The following is a 21684-nucleotide window of genomic DNA, read 5'->3' on the forward strand; positions in this document are numbered from 1 at the left end:
AAAGACGACTAAGAACAGTTTTTGAACTGACTGCTTGAACATCAGCATGACAGCTGAATCCGTAGTTTACAGTCTACTCATCCTGCCTCGAGTTCCCACAATGCACCACGGCCACAACTGTGTCGAGGAGTATAGAAAAGTGAAAACCAGAAATTAAACACACTTCCTAAAATGAAAAAGTCAACATTTGTATAATAACACTACGTTAATAATCTAACCTATTTCACGTCCAAACCGCCAAAAAGACAAAGTAAGAATATGAAAGCAAATCCCCAAAATGACTTTACCAGAACCGGGACCTTAACTTCTCTCTTGAAAAGTCAAATCCAAATCCATATCGCCATATTTAAGACGTCTTGCCCTTTTCTAAACTTAAATGTTTTTAGAAATGTCAGAATCATGGAAAAAATTGTTTGAAACAGCTCACCTGTGTGTTATTAATTTTTTATCGCTGATGTTAAGCCAGAGCACCTACACGTACAGTAAATCCAAGCAGTCTTGAGGTCGCTGTTTTCAAAACCTGTCAAAATCCACATTTTAATGCCTCAAATCTTAGATCTTAAATCTTATTTAGACTCTTTAAGACTTTTTAAAGACTAGCGGAAACCATGTTGAAATGTCCAGAACAGCAGCTACAAATGGACCTGTTAGTAAGACGTTAGTAAGTAGTTAGATGTTTTGTCGGCTACTTCTTCCAAGGACAATCATTCATTCAATTTGAACTTTTAAGCCAACACTAAGCTTAGAGTCCTTAAAGTGCTCAGAGAAATAATAATTTGAACATCCACAATAAATGAAATCTAGAGCTAGGTGTACCTTGTCTGTGACATTGTGTCGTGTACATGTCGAGGTGCAGCTTGTTTTTCAAACAATCACATTTTTTTGGTCACATAGCATCTTTAATACCACCATTATAATAATTAGGATATCAAAAGTATCGAGTATACATACATCATTTGCATTGCGGTACACAAATCTGAGCTGATTTATGTTTTTATATCTTTCATTCGTTGTTCTCAGGATCAACTTTTTATTGTCTCGACATTGTGCTGATACATTGAATCGTCCTGAAGAACTATTTTTCAGGAAGGAGAACATTTAATTGGACATGTATTGTTAAGTAATATAAAAAGTTTTCGATATTTCCAAATGTAACTTGAATCCTATAGTCTACTACTTTCCAATACCAATAGTCAAGAATCTTGATATAAGCCAAACTAGAGTCCATGTCACCCAAAATCAAAGTCGTTCGTTGGTAGGCTTCTTCACCTACAAGCGGGTCTTCTTGATATTCCGTCGTTTTTCTTCTTCTCTTGTTTTTTTTTTGCAGTAAAGTTCTTGAAGCTGTGGGAACAGTCTCTTGAAGCCATGCCTGTTTTTGTTAACAGTCCCAGTGAATGGATTCTCAGGAGTCTGAAGATGTGTGTGCGTGTGTGTGTGTTTGATGTGTTTTGTGTGTGTAAATGTGTGTGTATTGGGTTGAGGAAAAAGCGAGGGGTCAAAATGGATGAAACACCCGACTCCCTCTCTCTCTCTCTCTCTCCTCCACCAACTGACTCTGGTTCTCAGTCTCAGTGCTGCTGCGTGTCAGACGCTGGTGATAGAGGCCAGGCAGTTGGATGACTTCTGGAGCTTCTCGGGCTGTGTGTGTGGGTGTGTGTGTGTGTGTGTGGTGGGGGGCTCTGGGATGGCGCGAAAGCTGAAGGGCAGTCCGATACCGCTGGAGCCGATGTGGCCCGGGCTCAGTGCGGGGTTCTGCCGTCTATTGCTCTCCACTATGCTGGATGTGTTGGATGCAAGGCTTTCACGCGTCCTGCAGAGGGGACAGATGGCACAAAGAGTTTGGTTTCAAAATAGGCTAAGAATTCAAAATATACCAATGAAACATCTCAACTTATGTGTGCTTGGCAAGAGAGAGGAAGGCCACTGAAATAAAAAGGGATACTATTACAAAGTATATTTTGCAGGAAAAAAGGCAGATCATCTTTGTTTGCTGAGAATAAGAAAGGAGAATTTTTTTTTGCATTAGAAATAATGGTTTCCTTCATTTACAAATGAGCACAAAAGCCTTTTTTCTTATATCAATCATCCTGAAAAATACATAGAAAACATCATAAAAAATTGATTATGCACATTTAGGAGACTAGGTCATGTGAAAATGTCATTCAATGTCTTCTGTGGCTCTGAAGGGGGCTTTCTAAAAAAAAAAAAAAAAAAAAAAAAAATGGATGATGTCATCAGGTGTAAGCTAGAGCTGAGATGCATTGTGGGAAATGCAGTATCCAGTAAAATGAACCCACCATGCAGTTTAAGCCAGGGTATGTCAGACTCAGCTGTTTTGATTTTCTTCTTTTCATTCATCTTTTTTTAATCAGTCTCTCAGAAATTCAACAATTTTATGGAAGTGCAATATCAAGTTTTGGACTGTCTGGTAAATCATGCTTAAATGGTCCACAACTGATACACCACTGCTGCACTGTGCTCATGTTTACCTCAAGAAGATAAATAGCTTTGCTAGCAAGTACATGTATTTGCCTGATAAACAGATATTTGAAACAAAGAATAAATTATTGTAGCAGAGTCTGTTAAAATCATTAATTTAGCTTGGTCAATTCCAAAGGTTAAAAAGCCAATATTAGCCATCAAGATGAAGAAAATACAACAATTCATAAACCCACCTACATCATTAATAAAACTAATAACTATAAAGGTGTGGTTTTGAATGAAACTTGCAACCAAAGAAGTCTGTAAAACAAATGATACTAATGAAATGTTACTAACTAACCTTATTACTGTCTAACCAACATTGTATCTGATTGCGAAATAAAATACAAATATCTATATTCACACTTCATTAGGTACACCTGTACCGTCTAATACAATCCAACTTCAATAATAAGCACATAGTTGAATTTAAATATTTCTCACCACAAACCATTATGAGCCTCACAAAGGCAGAGGTTATGTCTGTTGTATTTGATTGAATTACATTATACAGGTGAACCTAATAGAGTGTGAGTTTAAGTAAACGCATTAGCATTGGTGCCTCTCTAGCATCCTTTGCGATAGTTAAGTGAATTATCTCAGTTCGGTAGCATAACCTGCTACATTTTAAATTTCTGAAAGTGAACGAAAACACACATGTATCTAAAGATACGTTTGTCAAAAAAAAAAGGTTACCACATGAAAGAATTCAATAGTGAGATGTATTTATGATGACTGAGCAAACTCAAGTTTGAGGAAAAGTGTGAGTGAGGTTAAGACTATCTTGTTTGACAGCAATCCAGATGTCTGGGGATATTTCAGGTCCCGACTATGTTCTACTTTAGTTTAAGGCAAACACTGCATGTAAAAACATACATTTTTTCCTTTATACTAGTATAAGTAAAAGCTCCAAAATGTAAATTTAGGTTTTTATTTGACCAGACCTTGTTTCTTTGCATCTTTATATTTCTCCTATACAACCATTTGTAACAGCCATTATCTCCACATTAGTTTATTTCAATTCTCTGAATCAGAAATCTCAACTTCGAAAGCAAGTATATTAACTAAACTTTCCATAATCATTCTTGGCACTATTCGGAAGGTTGTAACAGAAGGATTTGTTCATAGGTTGTTAATTGTCCGATTTATGATCAATTTGGTTCTTAAAAAAATCCTCTCTTTTTTTAGACCTGAACATAGTTATTTTTTTATTTAGAAAATGAAAAGAGGCTGTATCCAAAATATTCATAGTAAATACTTTGGACTGTAATATGTTGTAAAATTGGAATAAAGATTTCACCGTGGCTTTATCCAACACCCATATTTAGTTTTTTTAAAGATATGCAAATGTACGCATAATAAGTAATGCAAAAAAAAACAATGTTCTAATGAAAGTAATTAACAGGCAAAGTTCCAGTTGATGATATCTGTCAGTTAAAAATGTCAACAGACTTAAAATTTTACCAGTAAACATTCTCAATATTGTCAGATGATAACACAAACAAACAGTCCATTTCAGCACGTACCTGGGGGAGTTGAACCCGCTGTCCACTGTGACGCTGCTGCTGTCCATGCTGTCCAGGCGGGCGGAGTGGGCCGACTTCTGGCTGCTGCTGTTGTCCGTCTCCTTGGGGCTGAGTAAGGTCAGGTTGGTCTCCAGTTTGCGCTGGAGATCATGTTCCTTCTCTCGCTCCAGGAGCCACTGCATGGTTCCCTCCCCGCCGTTCCCCCCACCCCCACCACCACCACCGCCGTTACCACCGGCGTCCCCATGGTCTTTACTGTCCTCTGCCTTCGCCAACTCTTTGTGCGAGTCCTCCTCCGTGTCTTCTTCTTCTTCGTCGTCCGATACGTTATAATAGTCGAAGGAGGCGGAGGGGACGGTTGGCTCTAAGCAGCCCTGTAACGCTGCGGGCGACGCTGAGGAAGTGGCTGAATTGGAAGGCTGCTGGGGCTCAGGATTGTCTAGGGCCTCGGTTGATTTGGCGTGTGAGGCTTTCCGCAATGTGCCGGACTTGGTGTAGCTGCTGCTGCTGTCCACGTAGCCCGTGGACAAGGCATTGTGTGGAGGTTTGAACAAAGTGTCCTTGCTGAAGATCTCTTTCCTCTTCATCACCATACTGCCTCCTCCCCCTCCGGGGTCCACGTTATGTTGGTGTGGCGTCAGACGGGCGTTCTGCGCCGGCTCCGGAGTCTGGCTGGGCGTCAGGCGCACCGAGCCGTTCTGTCCCTTTGTTGCTGCCGACAAATCCTCTTTGTACTCCATCAGGGTGTGAGGAGAGGTGAGGTGAGGCGTTTGGCGGTCAGCCGGAGAGCCCTTGCGGAGTCCTCCTGATGAGGTTAATGTGTCATATTCTGATTTTGCCTGAGGCGAAGGGGCAGTTAGGATTGTTTCATTTGACGTATTGCACTGGAAGTACTCATCGGTCGAGGGCTTCGGAGAAAGTCCCATCAGCTCGTTGTACGTTGGCAAGCTCTCTCTGCTCTTGTTCCTCTCCATCGTACTCCGGATCCTCGACTCGTCCAAACTCCCTTTCCCCAAATCAGGCACATTAAAGTCAGAGTGGAACTTAGCAGCAGAGAACATGATCCTTGAGAAGGTGGAGGACTTCTGCGTGGCGCGCAGGGTGCCGTCGTCAGTGTAGTAGTGACTGCGCTCCTCCAGACTGGGCTCAAAGTCTTCTGGCACGCCCAGCGACGGGCCCTTGAGGGAGTTGTCCATGGAGCGAGAGCGCTCCTTGGCCTGGTCGGACCGGTCGTGACGCGACTTCCTGTCCTGATTGTGACTGTGACTCCTCTGCACTCTGGACTGGCAGGTCCCACGAGACGGCTCGGGAAAGGGCATCTCTGTCCGTCTCTTGGCCAGCTCCCCGGACACGTCCCACTCGGGGGTGACAGGGCAGTACGCCTCAGTGATGTTGGGGTTGCTATGGACCAGGTACGTCGCGCCTCCGCTCCGCCTGCGCTCCACGGTGTACATGGCCTCCCGAGGTGAACGCACCAAGGAGTGGCTGAAGAAGCGGTAATCCCTTTCCATGAACAAAAGGTCCCAGTTTGAACCCTCGGACGGGTCTCCCCTGGAGGTCCTGGGCTTGCTGTGTGAGCGAGACTTACCGTGCGGGGCCCTCCGGTGGCCCCTGCCCCTCCTGCTGCGCGCACTGTGCTGGGCCGAAGACGCCTTGTTCTTCTGCGTGCGCTCCTCCTCCAGCCTCTTCATGACGGCCGTGTGCCGGGCCACGTTCTCCACCGTCAGGTCGGGGTTGATGCGGCGGATGATCTCCACCTCCACCTCTCTGGGGATGGGCGTGGTGGGCAGGACCTCCTCGTCACGAAGGGGCCACTCCTCCGGGGGGAACTGGGCCGAGAAGGTGGCCAGCTGACGCATCTTGTCCTTCTTGAAGCTCAGCCTGAAGAGCCTGAGTCCGAACCGCTTGGACTGCTTCTCGACACTGCCGCCGGCGCTGCTCCCTTCTTTCTTTTTGGTCAGAGTGTCAGTTTTATAAGGGAAAGAAGTGATGCTCTTGCTCTTCTCAGCGGGCTCGGGAGGCGGCGGCTGCTGGACGGGAGGGGAAGTGGGGGGAGGGGGGTGAGGGTATGAGGGCGGTTCTCCTCGGTGCTCCTTGGCCGACGGTTCCCCGCTCTTGTGATCCTTTGAAGGCTTGCTTTGATACGATTCTCCCCTGTGCTCCTTGGGCGGTTTACTCTGGTGCGCGGACTCTCCCCTGTGTTCTTTCGGTGGCTTACTGGGGAGCGCAGAGTTGTTGTGAAGCCTGGGTGTGTCTTCACGGTACGAGTTGTATGAGTCGTTGTGGTTCTTGCGAGGCGGCCTCTCTCTCTCTCTCAGGCTGGATGGTGTGACGTTGCCGGACGGAGGAGAGGTGCACTGCTGAGGCTGCTGCGGTGACTGCTGCGGTTGGCGCTCGGTCAGCCGGTCGTCCAGGTGATACCACTTGTTGTTGGTTCTGATGAGGGAGGGAGTGATGTAGTAGGTCTGTGGGGTGACGATGAAGTAGCCCTCTGGAGTCGGGTAGATCTTCCTCTCTCGCACCAGCATGTTCAGGGTATGTCGCAGAACCTCAGAGCTGGGTGTAGGCACGCCTGCAAGTAAAAACAGATTTGACAAAGTTGAAGAATTTTTTTAAACATTTGAGTCAAAAAAATTATAGTTATGTTAATATTGTATTGAAATTGTTCAAACACAGGACATTTTGATGGACAACTGGAGACAGTAAAATAAACGTAATTAACAGATTACGAAGAAGAAGCAGATAAGATTTTCTTGAACATGTGAGAACTGCTAATAGGAAATCAACAAAAGGCAGGGAAGAGAAGAACCTAAAACTAGGTTATTTCAATATTGATAACATTTGGTACGCGCATGATGTTTCAGACACCCAAAGCAAGTGTATATCAAATCTAAATGATATACATATACTGTATAGCTAATCAGAGGCATATTAATAAATATAATTAAATCAATTAAATTAAGAGTAAAAGATGGTAGTGTGTGAGGATGATGTGAGGTATTTCAGCACTTTTTTCAGAGCATGATTAAACCCACAATTTTTTCATGCATACACTATTACAAAACATGGATTTTTATTGACAAACCCATAGATAAGAGTTTTAAGAGCTGTTTACTTGAATGTTCTATTCGATGTCTTTCATTTTTGAATGAAAAGCATAAAAAAGAATGATTGCATCTCTTTCTTTGAACATTTTAGTTGAAAGTTGGGTTTTATAAGATCTAAAATGAAATTGCCCCCTACCAAAGATCACGTCCACATGCATTTTAAGGAATGTCCATGACATCTATTGATATCTACTTATCTACTGACACCATTACATGAACTAGGATTACATCTGTACATAATAAACAGATAGTCTTAAATAAACTAAACCCTCAAATTACCAGATGACCCCAGAGAATATTTAATTAAGATTTGCAGATCACCCTCAGTCACCTCAAGAGCTTAGTTTATATATAAATCACCAAATCGCATTAAAAGGAGTCAATTTTGAACAGCGCCATTCATAAGCTTTGTCTAGCATGGCCTCGTGTTGCCTGACATTACATCACCCGCTGTGTTAGTCCGTTACACAGAATGATGCAACCTATAAGTTCAACTGCTCACCACTGTGGCATGATTGTATAGAGAAATGTGAGGGACATGCTTCCTATTACTTTTGAAAGACAACTTGGTTACACAGTCGTTAACCATGCACATATAATAAGTGTTTAATATATTTTGTCTCACCAACATTAATATTCTTCCCAAGATCTTTTTGTCTAATATATTTCAGTAGAAAAGAAATGTATGTCCAAATTGTTTCAAATATATTAATTTGAAAACATTTTGTATATTAATAGCCACATTTATGAGTCAGTGAAAAACATACCATAATGTAACAAGAACCATGAGCATGTTTGGTTTTTCACTATGTGAGAATTGTGATTGAAAGTCTACCCTTGTTAACAAAACAAAAAGATTCGTAACAGTAAAACATGTGACTTGTATGGTATTGAAAAAATCATGTTTAACAGCTAATACGGGTGCTATTAACTATCACATGACAGCCACAAAACCTCACATCTAGAACCAGAATATGTGGCTCTTTAGCCAAGAAAATGACTATTAAAACGATAAGCTGATTATCAAAGAAGTTGCTGGTTAATTTTCTGTTGATCGACTGATAATTGAATTTACTCATTGTGTCGTTGATATATCATGGTGTCGTTTTACATGAAGTACCTCAATTCCCAATGAAGAAATGAAATGTGTCTGAGCTCTTTGAGCCTTTCATTTATGTTAGAAACACACATACAAAATGTAACTTTAGGTGTGTGAATTGTTTCTGGGGAATTATTTTCGATGTTAATCAGCTACAAATCAGAAGACAATAAAACAAATGATGACCCTTTTAGTCTTCACAGAAACTGCAAATATGCCACGATTCAAAACATACTTGTCTGCATGTTTTAGCATATAGTGCCTTATTAGGAACAAGGTCAGAAGAGGATGTATATACCTGGGAAGCTGGCAGTGAGGTGCTCCACCAGAGCCTCCTGGTTGACTGGCTTGTGGGCAGAGTTCATAGCAGAGATGGCCAGGCACAAGATCTCCCCCAGTGGGATGAACTGAGACTGGCTGATGGGTGACATACTGATGGGGGACACGTCACCTGCAGGAGGAAGAGGAGGGAGAAGAGAAGGCACAAGCACAGACCGTGAGATCATGAATGAACAGCAGGCGCAGCGTGTGAAGCTATGATGTAATGGTCAAACAGCAGCAGTTTGCTACGCCGCCTGGAACAGCTCCACCCCTCCCTCTCCGTGCTTCTTTCAGCCTCTCTCTCTCTCTCTCTCTCTCTCTCCGTTTCTCTCCTCTTTCTCGTAGGTTAGCAGCTGCTGCAGCAACCGTAACCGTAGTACCAGATCACCTGAGTCTTTTCTTTTTACAAATGTACGGTGATTCAATTCACAATTCATCGCACACGCGGTGAGAAGAGGAAGGGGAAGCTTACACACTATATCCTTCAGAATGTCAAAACCCAACACGTTTGAAAAAATGTGACAAAAATGTAACCGACTTTCAGTGCCACATTGGAGAGCTTACGCACAGAAATTGTCTGCTGCCTTTGTTGAATTAAGCTGGCTTTGCTGTCGGCAGTATAGTGAGTGAGTGGTGAGATCATCCTAAAACCAGACGGCCCGGCTTCAAGCCCCCTCGGAGAGCAAAACATCTGCCCAGCTGAAAAGGTTGTAAAAGCAAACACACTGAATGCACCGCTGCAGCATCTGTGCCTGTCCCCTGACCCAAATCTCACAATCGATAAGAGAATCACACGATACTATGTAGAATATAATCCTAGTTCACTTCTAACCTAAACTATAATGTCTCACAATGTCAACAGATAGACAACGGAATCATTTTTTTGGGCCTCATTGGTCACTGTTTTTAAGTTTGTTCACCATTTGCCATCCACACTTCTTTTCACCTGAGCTAAATATCAGTGCAGGGGCCTACATGCCTCCTCACCACGCTCAGCTGAATGGTCAGTAAAAGCAACACGATGACGTTATCTCTGCTTAGTATCACAGGCCCTTAAGCTTTATGTGGGCTTTGCGAGGCTTTATTCGCTTTTTAGTCCACATGAGAAAATCTGGATCTGACCGGTGAATTGGTCCAAAGAAAAACACACACACACACACACACGCACACACACACACGACAAAAAGCAATCCTAGGCCTGTGCTTTTATAGTATTTTTAGGTACACACACAAATCTCGGAGTGCTGTGGGAATGAGGCCGAGTAGTATTAATGTTTTTCGCGTCTCATAATAAAAGCAAGAAAGACAGCTGAAAAATATGCAAACATTTATAATAAAAGGGTGCAAATAGGATCCCATTTTATTGTTGTGAGATGCTCAGAAGCCCTATTGTAAAACAAACTGCTAACAATGAGTGAACTTTTGGCTATTTTGGGACAAGATTATACAAAATTTACGAATATATATATTATATATTCTTCTTCAAAGCTTTTTACCATTGATTTCATTTGTACTTTTGGATACGTACATATGAAGGAGATGGGGAAACTATGTCAGTAAGTAAGAAAAAGAAAGTTAGAGATCTGGACCCAGATCTATCCTTATATAGCATCCACTTCAATGAATAGGCTAATAATACAATATAAAACATGCAAATGACTCATGAGTGTCCAATAGGGCCAATATTAAGAGAACATGTATTAAAAATATTACTCCTTCTTCATATCGGATACATTTGAGAAAGGACCTCATCAACATTTCCTAATTGTTGCATGATTGTCTCCTGTGAACTCTGAGCCCTTTGCCCCCAAACTGTGCCTTCCCTAACTCCCAGAGAGAGAGAGAGAGAGAGAGAGAGAGAGAGAGAGAGAGAGAGAGAGAGAGAGAGAGAGAGAGAGAGAGAGAGAGAGAGAGAGAGAGAGAGAGGCCTTGTCGGTGTGTCTGTCGTGGTGATGGGGGGAGTGTACTTTGGACTCACCTGGCGCGCGGTAACTTGGCGGGGACGGAGAGAAATGAGGAGGAGGAGGGGGAGGAAGATGCTGCTGCTGCTGCTGCTGCTTCTGCTGCACACGGATGTCTTTCTCACTACGGGAGGAGAGACTGTGCTCCAGCGGCCGCTCGCTGAGCTCAGAGCTGGGCCAGGCCCGGCGCACATTGCCGCTGCGGTTCTTCTTCATCGTGAGTGACCCCCTTTTTAACCAGGTGGCCTTCAACCCCTGGGGGCTTCCGGGATACGGTACGGGGAGGGGGGGTAGGGAGGAGGGAAAAGAGGGGGGAGGAGGAGGGGGTGTGCAGGGGGAGGTCGACCAACCTCAGGCTCAGTGCCTCCCCCGCATCAGTGAGAACGTCCCGCTAGAGCGATCACACACCACCAGACATGGCAGGAAAGCAGTGTGCGCCTCCTTCACACACATACGCATACACACGTCTCATTTACATCCACGACGAGCTGCTGCTGCTGCGAGCTACAAACGACAAACGTGTTCTTCTTAACTCTGTGGCTGCTTGTCATCGGCTGCTGGGCTCTGCCGGGCTGATCGCTGGAGGTGGAGGAAGAGTCGGTGCAGGTGATCGCGCGAGGCATCACCATCACCCTTTCATCGGCGGCGGCGGCAGCATCAGTCCCGGCCACCATTTGTAGCATCCCCATTTGCATGCGTAGGGAGGCACATTACGTAGCCGCTCTGATGTGGGAGGAGGGAGCGGGAGAGTGAGGTGGGGGGGCAGGGGTAGAGATGAGGGAAATGGGGCATTGGAAGCAAAAGGAGGACGGTGAGAGAAGAGGTTTTTTTTTAGTTGAGGGTTTTCTTTTTGGTGATCCGCTAGTGAGTAGAAGGTAACACAAGGGGACAAGGGAGGAGGGAGGGGATGGATGGACGGATGGATGGATAGTCAAAGCTCCAAAGCTTGAGAGAGGCCCCAGTCTTCGACAATAGCTCAATTCACCACATGAGTGCTCGGCCGATCCCCCGTAAAACAAAAGAGCCCACTTAACAAAAAAACTAAACAAAAACCTAGAGGAGAAATAAAAGCTCCATTCACCCTGATGGGCGGTGAAACCTCAATAGTATGCCAAGCGCCGGAGACGCCACGTTCACCTCCATCTTTATCCGATCAAGCGCAAGAAGACCCCATCGTCCTTTCGACAACAGCACGCCAGGAGAGGGTGGGGAGGAAAAAATGGAGAGCATAGAAATAAATAAATATATTCAAGAATAGATATCCAGCGTTTTTTCCCTCCGCAATCCAACAGAAGAAGCTCCCGAGCCTATCGTCGCCGTATAGCATCCATTCATTAACAGCGGAGGGGGTGGAGAGGAGGGGGGGGACGCAAACTCCAGTCAACGGCAAATCTCTTTCAACGCTAATGCTGCAGCTGCTCCCAGCACCTCCAGGAAGGGTGTGTGAGTATGTGTGTGTGTGTACGCGTATGTGTGTATGTGAGAGAGAGAGAGAGCGAGAGAGAGAAAGTGTGTATGCGCGCATCCGCCTGCTGCGCGCGATTCTGCGTGAGCATGCATGCGTCTGTGTCTGGGTGATTGAGGCTGAGGGGAGGGGAGGGGAGGGGAGGATGCAAGGAGGGAGATAGAGAGGGAGAGAGAAAGAGAGAGGGACATAGGCCTACATAAGTAAGAGAGGAGAACAAATATCAACAGCTCTAAACAACACAACACACAAATACAGAAGAAGAAAAAAGAAAAGTATTCAGCCCTCAGATGTAGTCCAGGGAACAGCTCAGACTCTGAATCTTTGGGCTAAATTTCCATCCTCACTCTCCGTCTTTCATTGGCTCCCACTGTCTCACTAGTACTGCTCTTAAAGGATGAGCCCCCCCCCTCCCCCCAAAACCATATTTTTTTCTTATTCTTGTGTCCCACCTGACTTTTCAGACCAAACTTATAAAGGGACTTGACCAGGGCCACAAGGGAACCTTTAAAAATAAAATAATAGTGGCAAAAAGGCTGATTTGTGTCTCCCCACTGTGCTTTCCACCAGTTGATTCAGTAACTACTACACAGCGTTGAGTGAAACCCAAAGCATCACCTTAACCATGTCCAGAGTGGAAGTCCCATGCTGACCACAGACTCCTGCTGACTCACGTGTGTTTTTGTGTGTGTGTGTGTGTGTGTGTGTGTGTGTGTGTGTGTGTGTGTGTGTGTGTGTGTGTGTGTGTGTGTGTGTGTGTGTGTGACTGGACGGTTGGAGGGACAGAATAAGAAGCAAAGTGAGAGGGCAGGATAGGCCACTGGTAGAGAGGGGGGGGGGGCATTGTCACAACCAATCTGCTCCAGTTCACTGATACCAAAGAGAAAAGAGGGAGGGAGAGAGGGAGGGAGGGAGAGAGGGAGGGAGGGAGGGTGACACCACGCCAGCCATTTTATTTCTCAGTAGTGCTGCAACAGCCTTTGTTGCCATGACGACGCAAGCCGATGATCTCATAGCTGTTACCTCTGAGTGCCGTTCCCTTAAAGAGCCAGCAGTTGCTCAAGATAGAAAAGAAGCAGACAGACATTACACACACACACAGACGAGGACCCACTGTCTGTAGCATGCATAGAAAATACTACTATGCTGCTGCATCGCTTAGCTGAGATTGTGATCATACAACGCTGTGGACATTGCGCACAATAAGGCACAATTACAAGACATCTTCTGAAAGATAGGCCCTACACATGTCCACAGTGACTAGAATGATTTGAAATCTTGTTGGGACGATCAGTCGATGAACTGATTAATCCGTTGACAGCAAATAGTGCAAAAGGTTTGATAATTGATTATTGGTTTCAGTAATTTTTCAAGCAGAAAATATGAACATCCACTCTCAAGTATGAGAATTGATTAAGTTTTGTTGATAGGCCCCTATATGACAGTAAACTCAATAGGCCGTATAGTTGTGTTTGGGACTATTGGTCAAACAAAACAAGTAATGAAAATTAAATTTGAAAACTAAACCGGGGAGTATATTGTACATTTTTCATTATTTATAGACAGAATAGATGAAAGTTACTGTGTAAAATAATCTGAAAATGATTGAATGATAAAACAAATAATCCCTAATTGCCGCCCTAAAGTTGGTCTATATGTTTTTATTATTAGAGCGGGCCCTCATGGGCTGACCAAGCATTGTAATGACATCTTGAAGTCACGTGGATGTTAATCCGACAAAAGGCTGTTTTACTAAACAGTCAGGCGCACTAGTGGCTCTGTGAAGCTTTGAGCTAAATCCTAATGCCATCATGCTAACAGGCTCTCAATGACAGTGCTAGCATGTTGCTGTTTAGCAAGCATAATGTTAACATTCAGAACATCTAAACTAGTGTGTTGCTCACATTAGCTAATCATCACTAGGCCTACACAGCACAGTGAGTGAGTCGACTAGTGAGTTAGTTTAGCAGGTAGGCCTATACAGTATATGTTCAAAAAGAAAAGTATTCGACCAATGATAATATTGACCTTATGATGGCTCTGTATGAGAAGGCTCACCAGTTATTAAGACTTCATCCTGAGGGGAAATTAATATATTGTATTTACCTTGTTTTATAACAACCCGTTTGTAGGACATTTAGCTCTGAATGACTAATGGCAACCTAAATGTAACGCTTAAGGAAGTCATGATATAATTCAATGTGGGGGATGACTGTGCTTGCAGGTGGCAATGTTTGGGCCAAACCATCCTATAGCAAAGTTGTTGTAGTATTTAAGTCCGGACCACTACAGAGAAACCATCATCTTCCACACATAGAGCCATCGCTCATGTTGCTAAAAATGTTTTGTAGGTACAAATTTCATAGTGTACAAATGCTAATAAAATGCTGTCATTGCTGTGTAATAAATGCCTTTCCGTTGCAGTACATCAGCTCAGAGTACCACAACAGTCCTCCAGTACAGACTGGATTTGTCTAAAGAATTGTATAACACGTTTTATTGAGCTATTACCAATAAAATTGAACGTACTGAGGCCTGCCTGAAGGATAAACCGTACACAGAATAGGTACTGATGTTGCATTGTGTTTACATTAACAGTAATAGCGCGATCACACCATCCTTCTGTTTAAGAATTTGGGTCTGAGCTGTCAGGTAGTAAAAGATCTGTGGCCTGTTTCAACTCCATCCAACTTCCTTTCAAATGGCACCATTCATGCCAGTGGTCTGCCCTCCAGTGGAACATTTACGACAACACACGTTGCTTCCTCAGAGTAAAGCTCTCTAGGCCAGGCAGGCACACTGAAAAAAGAGACAAAAGAATTTCTGCCACAACAACACCCTGCACACAACACATCCTGGCCTGACATTAAGATATACGGCAAAAACACATCTGTCCGCTGCGTTGAACATTTCCCCCGATTCTCTGCCGGGACCCTCCCTTTCCTTCCAATGGAGGCCGGCCATAGCAGGGAATGCCAATGTGTGCAATAGTGTTTTCCTGAACAAATGCTCCACTTTTCCTTCCTCCAGAGCACACTCCCCAGCCCATTGTGTGAAAGTCCCTGGGTTAATCAGATTGAATTGTTTTTCTTAAAAGTTTTTTAAAAAACACAAGTTGTGGATTTTCAGCTGTGTAGAAACTGGGTGTCTAAATGTATTAATCCAGCAGCTCCTTTTTTATTGGCTAGTCCCAGCACTAATCGAACATTCTCAGACAGTTTTTTGGGGGGATAATCTGCATTATGTACACACGTTAGTAGTGATACGAGTAACTCCGCTATATGAATTCAGCCTTCAAAGACTTACTGAAAACTAAAAAAAAGTGTTGCCTGTATTTTTTTTAACCTATTCCTCTTTCCCTGCAACCATAATAATACCTGAGTTAACATGTACCAACACTTTCTTCCAACAGTCTTTTGTTCAAGACATGTTCATAAAAAACACCCTTTCAGATGCATATGTTCGTCTAAAAGTTTGTTAATAAAAGACAATATCATCAAATACCAATATGCTAAACGCTGACTTTCTACACACAAAGTTAATGAACAGTCTGTGGTGAAAATGTGTCTGAACTCTGTTTGAACTTGCAAACCAAACTCTTGACACCACACAGCTAAGGAAATAAGTCACAAGGAAACTTGCAGCTCTTGCTAGAAAGCCAACACCGCAGTGGTTTCAATGTTTTTACTATTATCATAACCCTAGAACATTTTCCATTAGAATAAACAACATCAGCACCCTAATTACGTGTTCTAAGTCATTTAAAGGGAAACATTTGACCAAATGAATCCTATTTATAGAAAGGTTTTGCAACATAGGAGCTGTTACAGTGATCTCAAAGAAGCAAAATAGTTAAAATGTAACTCCCGGTTGAATTCACATGAGTTTACTGGTAAACTAAAGATTGATTATGCTACCCAACACACACCACTGCACAGTTACATGCATTGCAATGACATAAGCATTGCCTTCCTTCCCATTGTGAGTTGATTTCCAATACTACATCCTTGGTTTTGTAGTTAAAAAAATATCACACGAAAAATAAATCAGAATCGTTATCTGTATGTCGACCAACACCATATACGCTGTGTTGGTTTAAGCATTATCGGGTCCGGTGAGTTATTACCTATAAGACAAACATTCCACAGCTTATCTGTGTTTGCTTCAGTAGAGCCAGCGCTGCTACGACACCTCAAAATCACCATCATCTATCTTCAGATTTACCTTTGGACTATGAAAGACCCTAAAGCGATTGAAGTTTTTCAATTCAATACAATCGATGTCTGGCAGCTCAATGTAGAAAATTGATAACATGAAAAGGTCTCATCGGCATTGGGGCCTTTGCGGTCTGTGCTAAAGGTTGAGATAGACACATTTTTTAATCACAAACTTTAAGTTGAAGGTATATCTGTAAGATTACTTTTACCTAGTGTACAATGAGTACACAATATAAGGTTTCCCCGGGGAAATTGCTACCAAAACTATTTACACAGAGAAAAAGTTGGAAACGAAATTGACGAGAGCGGTCTGAGTGAACCAAACCAGCAACCCAAAACAATGATGATAAACCGATTGACAGACATGAGGTGGTTTTCTGTGAGTTCATCAGTCAACTTTAAATTGTTTGCACATACTTTTATACCAATACATTATACAGTAATTGTTCTGCAGAGGTGTTAGGCCACCCAGATCCTGATCCCTCTCACATGTGATCCATTTGGTTGGTTTCCCAGAAGCATTATTAATCTGACGTGGTAGTAGATTAATAATGCCAAAACAAAACAATGCAAGAATATAATAGTTTCACTGTATACAGCAGTAATCAACTACTTAGTCCACTTGGGTCAGCATGCCTATTCAAACATCCAACACCTTCAGAGCAGCATTTATTCAGAGTCACATTTATAGCCACTTGATGAATGTAAGAGGAATATTAAAGCTCCTTTTGGCTCTGTATATTGGTAGCGGACGAGCCCCCATTTGTCACTTACCGGCTCAGAGCACATGACAAGGAGAAAGAGTTAAAGGAGTTTAACTTAAAACAAGAGTTCATTATCCAAACTAAATCCAGTCAACCCAATCCCAATCAAAACATGGAGTGGGTGAATCAGTAATGAGAGCGATGCATGGATGTGTGGCGGATGTGCTGTGGAGGTGCTGAAGGTGCAAAAGAAAACAAAACAATGACTGGTGGATGCCGTCTGCAGGAAGGGAGAGAGAATGGATACCTGTGCCAGCTTTCATAGCCTAAGGCCCAGGTGAGCTCAATCAGTTAACAACCCTACCATTCCAGCCAGGTAAACATCTGGATCTTTAGCTGCTAAATTCTCCACTTCTGTCACTCTCTAGTCGCTAACTTGCCGTCTGAGCAGAAGGGGAACTGCACATTCGGATGACAATCATTAATTTGACCCGTTGTTGAAAAAATATCAACATTAAATATAACACATATACTGTGTGAGATAGCGCCTCTGCTCTTTTCTCCACAAAGCTAATGCTGCTCTTCATACCCTGCTAATTTTACCGTTCTCCATTCAAATCGCAGGACAATTACATTAAGCAAACGTCATGGATATTGGGTGAGCTTTTACTAGGAAGTTTTTCAGCCTCAAAAGATTACCAATACCGAACAAACAAATACTAAGGCTTCATCAAATCTTTGTTTGTCACAGAATCACACGCGCACACAAGCACGCACGCACGCACGCACACACACACACACACACACACACACACACAGGGCAGCATGAAGGGTGTAGCAGTTAGACTGGCTGAGCTCAAGTCGTCCTAACCTGCCCCAGCCAGCACATACAGGAGTTAAAGCCTTGCCATAAGAAGATGAGTAAAAGTGTTGGGAATGTTGACCTTGAGTAGAACTGGGGCCTAAGTCCCGGCTCTTTTATCTGAATGAATAAGTCTATGAGAGATATGAAGCAGCTGATTATAAGGTTGTAAGGTGAGACGTCGACTCAACTCTCATCGGAGTATAGCTCGACTTGTTTGGTGCAACCTGCCAGTCTAGACTCAGACAGGGATTAGACACTGTCATAAAACACCTCAGGGAAATGGCCAATTAACAGCATTCTCCAGCTTTTAAAGAAGACAGGATGAAACTACACAGCGGAGTTCTGAAGGGCCACAAACTGTAGTTATATCCGTGAGAAAGGCATTTAGATTATCAAAGGTAACTTAGTCTGAAAAACATACTCCAAACACCGAGGAACAGATTATGGAAAATCTTCCAGTAAGTCACATAGCTTTGCAGAGCTGTTTTCAAAGAAATAAAGACAGTGGTCTCCAACGAACCAAAACACAAGAAAACACAAGTGTCATATTCCTCGAGGGGCACGTTTGAGTTTTCCTTAGGAATCTGTGAAGCTTTTGCTCGTCTTTAAGGGGTGTGATTGCTGACTGGCCTGGGAAAAAAGGATAATTCTGTCACACAAAGCAGGCAGTCACATTCATTAAAGCATTACTAAAACCTCAGTGCGTACTTCTTCTTTAAAGTCACTCAAAAGAGGAAATGTCTCTAACTTTTGCAGTTTTACAGTTCCTTCCACTTGTAAGGTGCACAATACTGGGACCAGTATTCAGAGTTATTTGAAGTGTGCAGCTATGCACGGCCTCCTAATGCCGCTTTATTCGGCAACATCTTTTTTTTTTTTGGATTGTTTTGGGATTTTCGATTCAGGCTTTTCATGTCTCAAGTCATCTCAAGTCTTAATTAAGTGAAGTTTGAGGGCAGTCGAGCCCATTTCCTCAATGTTTGTGATGTTAGTCTGACTCCAGTCCAAGTCTCAAATCTACAGCTGCTGACAGACAAAGGGAAATACTGCTGGATGGCATGCCAGTTAATACAGCCATAAGAAGTTGATCTCTATTTCTGTCATCTTGTCGAATCATTCTGACAGACTCTGTGGTCGGCGGCCAAGATTTTTGTCATATTTAATTACATGTTTTTGCCACTGCACGTTATACTTAACACTCTTGTAAATGCTTGTTTTGACTACTAGTGTGAGTTACTTTTTTTAAATGATCATTCATTGTGAGCTCTCTGGGTGAGTTTGCTTTAATGTTGCAGATTTTTGGCCAAATTGCAAGCCACATTTCCCATGCATACATATGGAAAAATTGTTTCCAAACTTAAAAGAATGTGCCACTTTTCATTTTGACATTTGGGTGAACACATGCAAAGACCACAACACATTAAGAACTTGTGTGCACTCCTGCTGCAAGTTTCTGTGTTGTGTATAGTGTGTATTCTATAATGCTGCACGTGTTGTCAAATTGATGAAGATGTTTTCTTAATTTGTGTTTTGTCTACTTGCATGGGTTATTCTGAAGTTGCAGTGCCCCATAGTTATAGCATGGTTATGCATGCATCTTAACAGGTTCAACCTACCTCCTGTATTTCCCCTGGCATATGTTGATCTTTTATCTGTTCTTGTCGTTTTATGTTTGTCTTTAAAAGTAATTTTGTACTGTTGTGAATTTGCAAATGTTGATGTAAGAGGAAAAAACAACAACAACCTGACAGCAACATACCCACCCATGCACTTGATGTCAAAGCCCTGTGGTGGCTTCAGGGTCCGCCTGGTCCATCCGTTCCTCAGGACTTGAAGGTGAATCTCTTTGCCCTGGATGAGCAGCACGCGCGCGTCTATCCAGCCGAGGAAGAAGATCTCGGTGAGCGCGTGCGTCAGCGACTTGTTCCAGAAATGCTGCATGTTCACGGCTTTGAAATCAGCGAACACCTCGTAGCCGGACTGACGCCGTATCTCTACTGAGCGCACGGCCGGTGGTGATGGTGATGATAGGGATGCTTCTTTCTCCTCCATGCAAACCTGCGACAGCACCAGCGCCATGGAGTGCGGAGCTATGTAAAGGAACTTCTCCATTGTTGTTGCTTCAGCCCAAAGTTAACGGAGCACCTCCACCACATGGAAATCGGATACAACTACTGTTTTCGCCATTGTTTAAAAAAACACATAGGTGCCTTACGTTTCAATCCAGATGGTTAAGACATGTTCAATACATGTAGGCTACTGCAGGATAAAAGAAAATCACGCCTGGCTGATCCAGATATTCTGCAGCGCGCGGAAACAAAAGTTACAACTCACAGGTGCTGCTCCCATGGGTGCTCCATGTAAAATCAGGGACATTAGCAACTTGACACACACGCCGTCCACTACTGCAGCCAACTAAACCCAATTGTCAATAGTATAGGGCCTATTTCCAGCAACAAAAGAGGCGAGGACTGGACGTGCTGCGTTCATGTGCTACTCGTTAACTCCCACTTTTCACTTTGGGAGACAACATAAGTCCGTCTTTTTGTTAGTGCTGGTGACCAAACTCATGCAGATCTATTTCAATCTGATTGTGATACGATATCAGCAGTAGGCCTACATTATAACACAAAGACAATCAGCAAATTGCTCAACAACAAACTTCTATGACAAAAATAAATGAATAAATAAAGTGAAAAAACACCTGCACGATTCAATGCACTATCAACCTTACTTTATTGTCAACAAAGGGATTGTATTATGTATTACATATATTGAAAGCGGTTAATAATAAAATGTAATCCATCTCATCCACGCATATTGATAGCAAACATAACATATAATCTTACCATATAATGCAATTCAATACACTACAAAATACACCCTAATAACCTACTTTCTCATTAGCACCCCCAACTGGAACAACTCACAAAATGCAGCGTAGAAAAATTAAAAATAAATCAACCCAATGGAAACATTATTGAGCTGGAACAATTTGTCGATTTATCACAAACTAGTCGAATAATTAAACAAATAATAGATATGAAAATGAAGTTGAACATATATTAAAACTGCTTATTTTCTGGGTCTGTTTGGGGACTGTTGCTTGGAAGAAAACAATTTTGCAAGGATTGATGAGCACTTTCAAATTTCGAATATTTCATAGACTAATTCATTTAGAAAATAATTGTCAGGTTGATAACAATATTCGTAAACAAAAAATGATCATATTCGCAGCTCACAAATTCTTCAAATAATGGCATGTGATTATATGATACTGAAGAACCAAACATTGTGCGGTTTAATGCATGCACTATAGTGGTATGAAGTTACATTTGAATGTGGTTGGTTAACAGTGGTCTGGTTCAAACCAGGTCAGCGTTCACACACACTGGCTGCCATAGTGACTGCAGCCTCTACGGGGACCACCAGATACCCAGTCAGCCCCAGGAAATGCATGCTCTGGTGCAACAGATATATCCTCCAAACAAAAGCCTCATCCTAAATCCTGATGCAAAGAAAACAAACAATCATAAACAACATGGAATACAATGAACTCAGAGTTGATCGAGTCTCAAGAATATATTTTGCAACATTAACAGAATTGGAGTATGAATGCATGCTAGTAAGTATTCTAACATGGAAGTATGCAGGTGCATCTGGTCAAATCAACATCTAATTTAGAAGTGTACAAATACATTTATATAGGCAATCGTTAGTGTGTATGCAGGTGTTGTATAAGTGTCAGCTGTAAGCCTTTGAATTCAGTCCATAATCTAACAGGTAGAAAGCTGTCTATTATCTGTGAAAGCTAGTTTAGGTAAAGAGAGTGTCTTGTGTTGGCAGTGAAGGATTCTGAGGCCCAGTTTTATTTGGCTCAGGGCCTCGGGACCTGGTGGCCCAGTTCCTCTCACCTCCAGGCGTGCCATATCTGG

The 21684-nt window shown here is 42.9% G+C and overlaps 1 protein-coding gene across 1 annotated transcript; it reads right to left on the bottom strand.

Moving 5' to 3' along the window:
- Positions 1-920: 920 nt before the first annotated feature.
- stox2a (storkhead box 2a) lies at positions 921-20079 on the bottom strand. Its single transcript, XM_080028986.1, has 4 exons — positions 19513-20079; positions 8515-8667; positions 4011-6582; positions 921-1813 (listed from the first exon to the last, which is right to left on the bottom strand). Exons 1-4 carry the CDS (start codon positions 19859-19861, stop codon positions 1588-1590), a joined length of 3300 nt encoding a protein of 1099 aa, XP_079885112.1. The 5' UTR covers positions 19862-20079; the 3' UTR covers positions 921-1587.
- Between the last annotated feature and the right edge of the window lie 1605 nt (positions 20080-21684).

The sequence above is a fragment of the Ammodytes marinus genome, assembly GCF_949987685.1.
Source record: "Ammodytes marinus genome assembly, chromosome: 6".
Taxonomy (NCBI): Eukaryota; Metazoa; Chordata; class Actinopteri; order Uranoscopiformes; family Ammodytidae; genus Ammodytes; species Ammodytes marinus.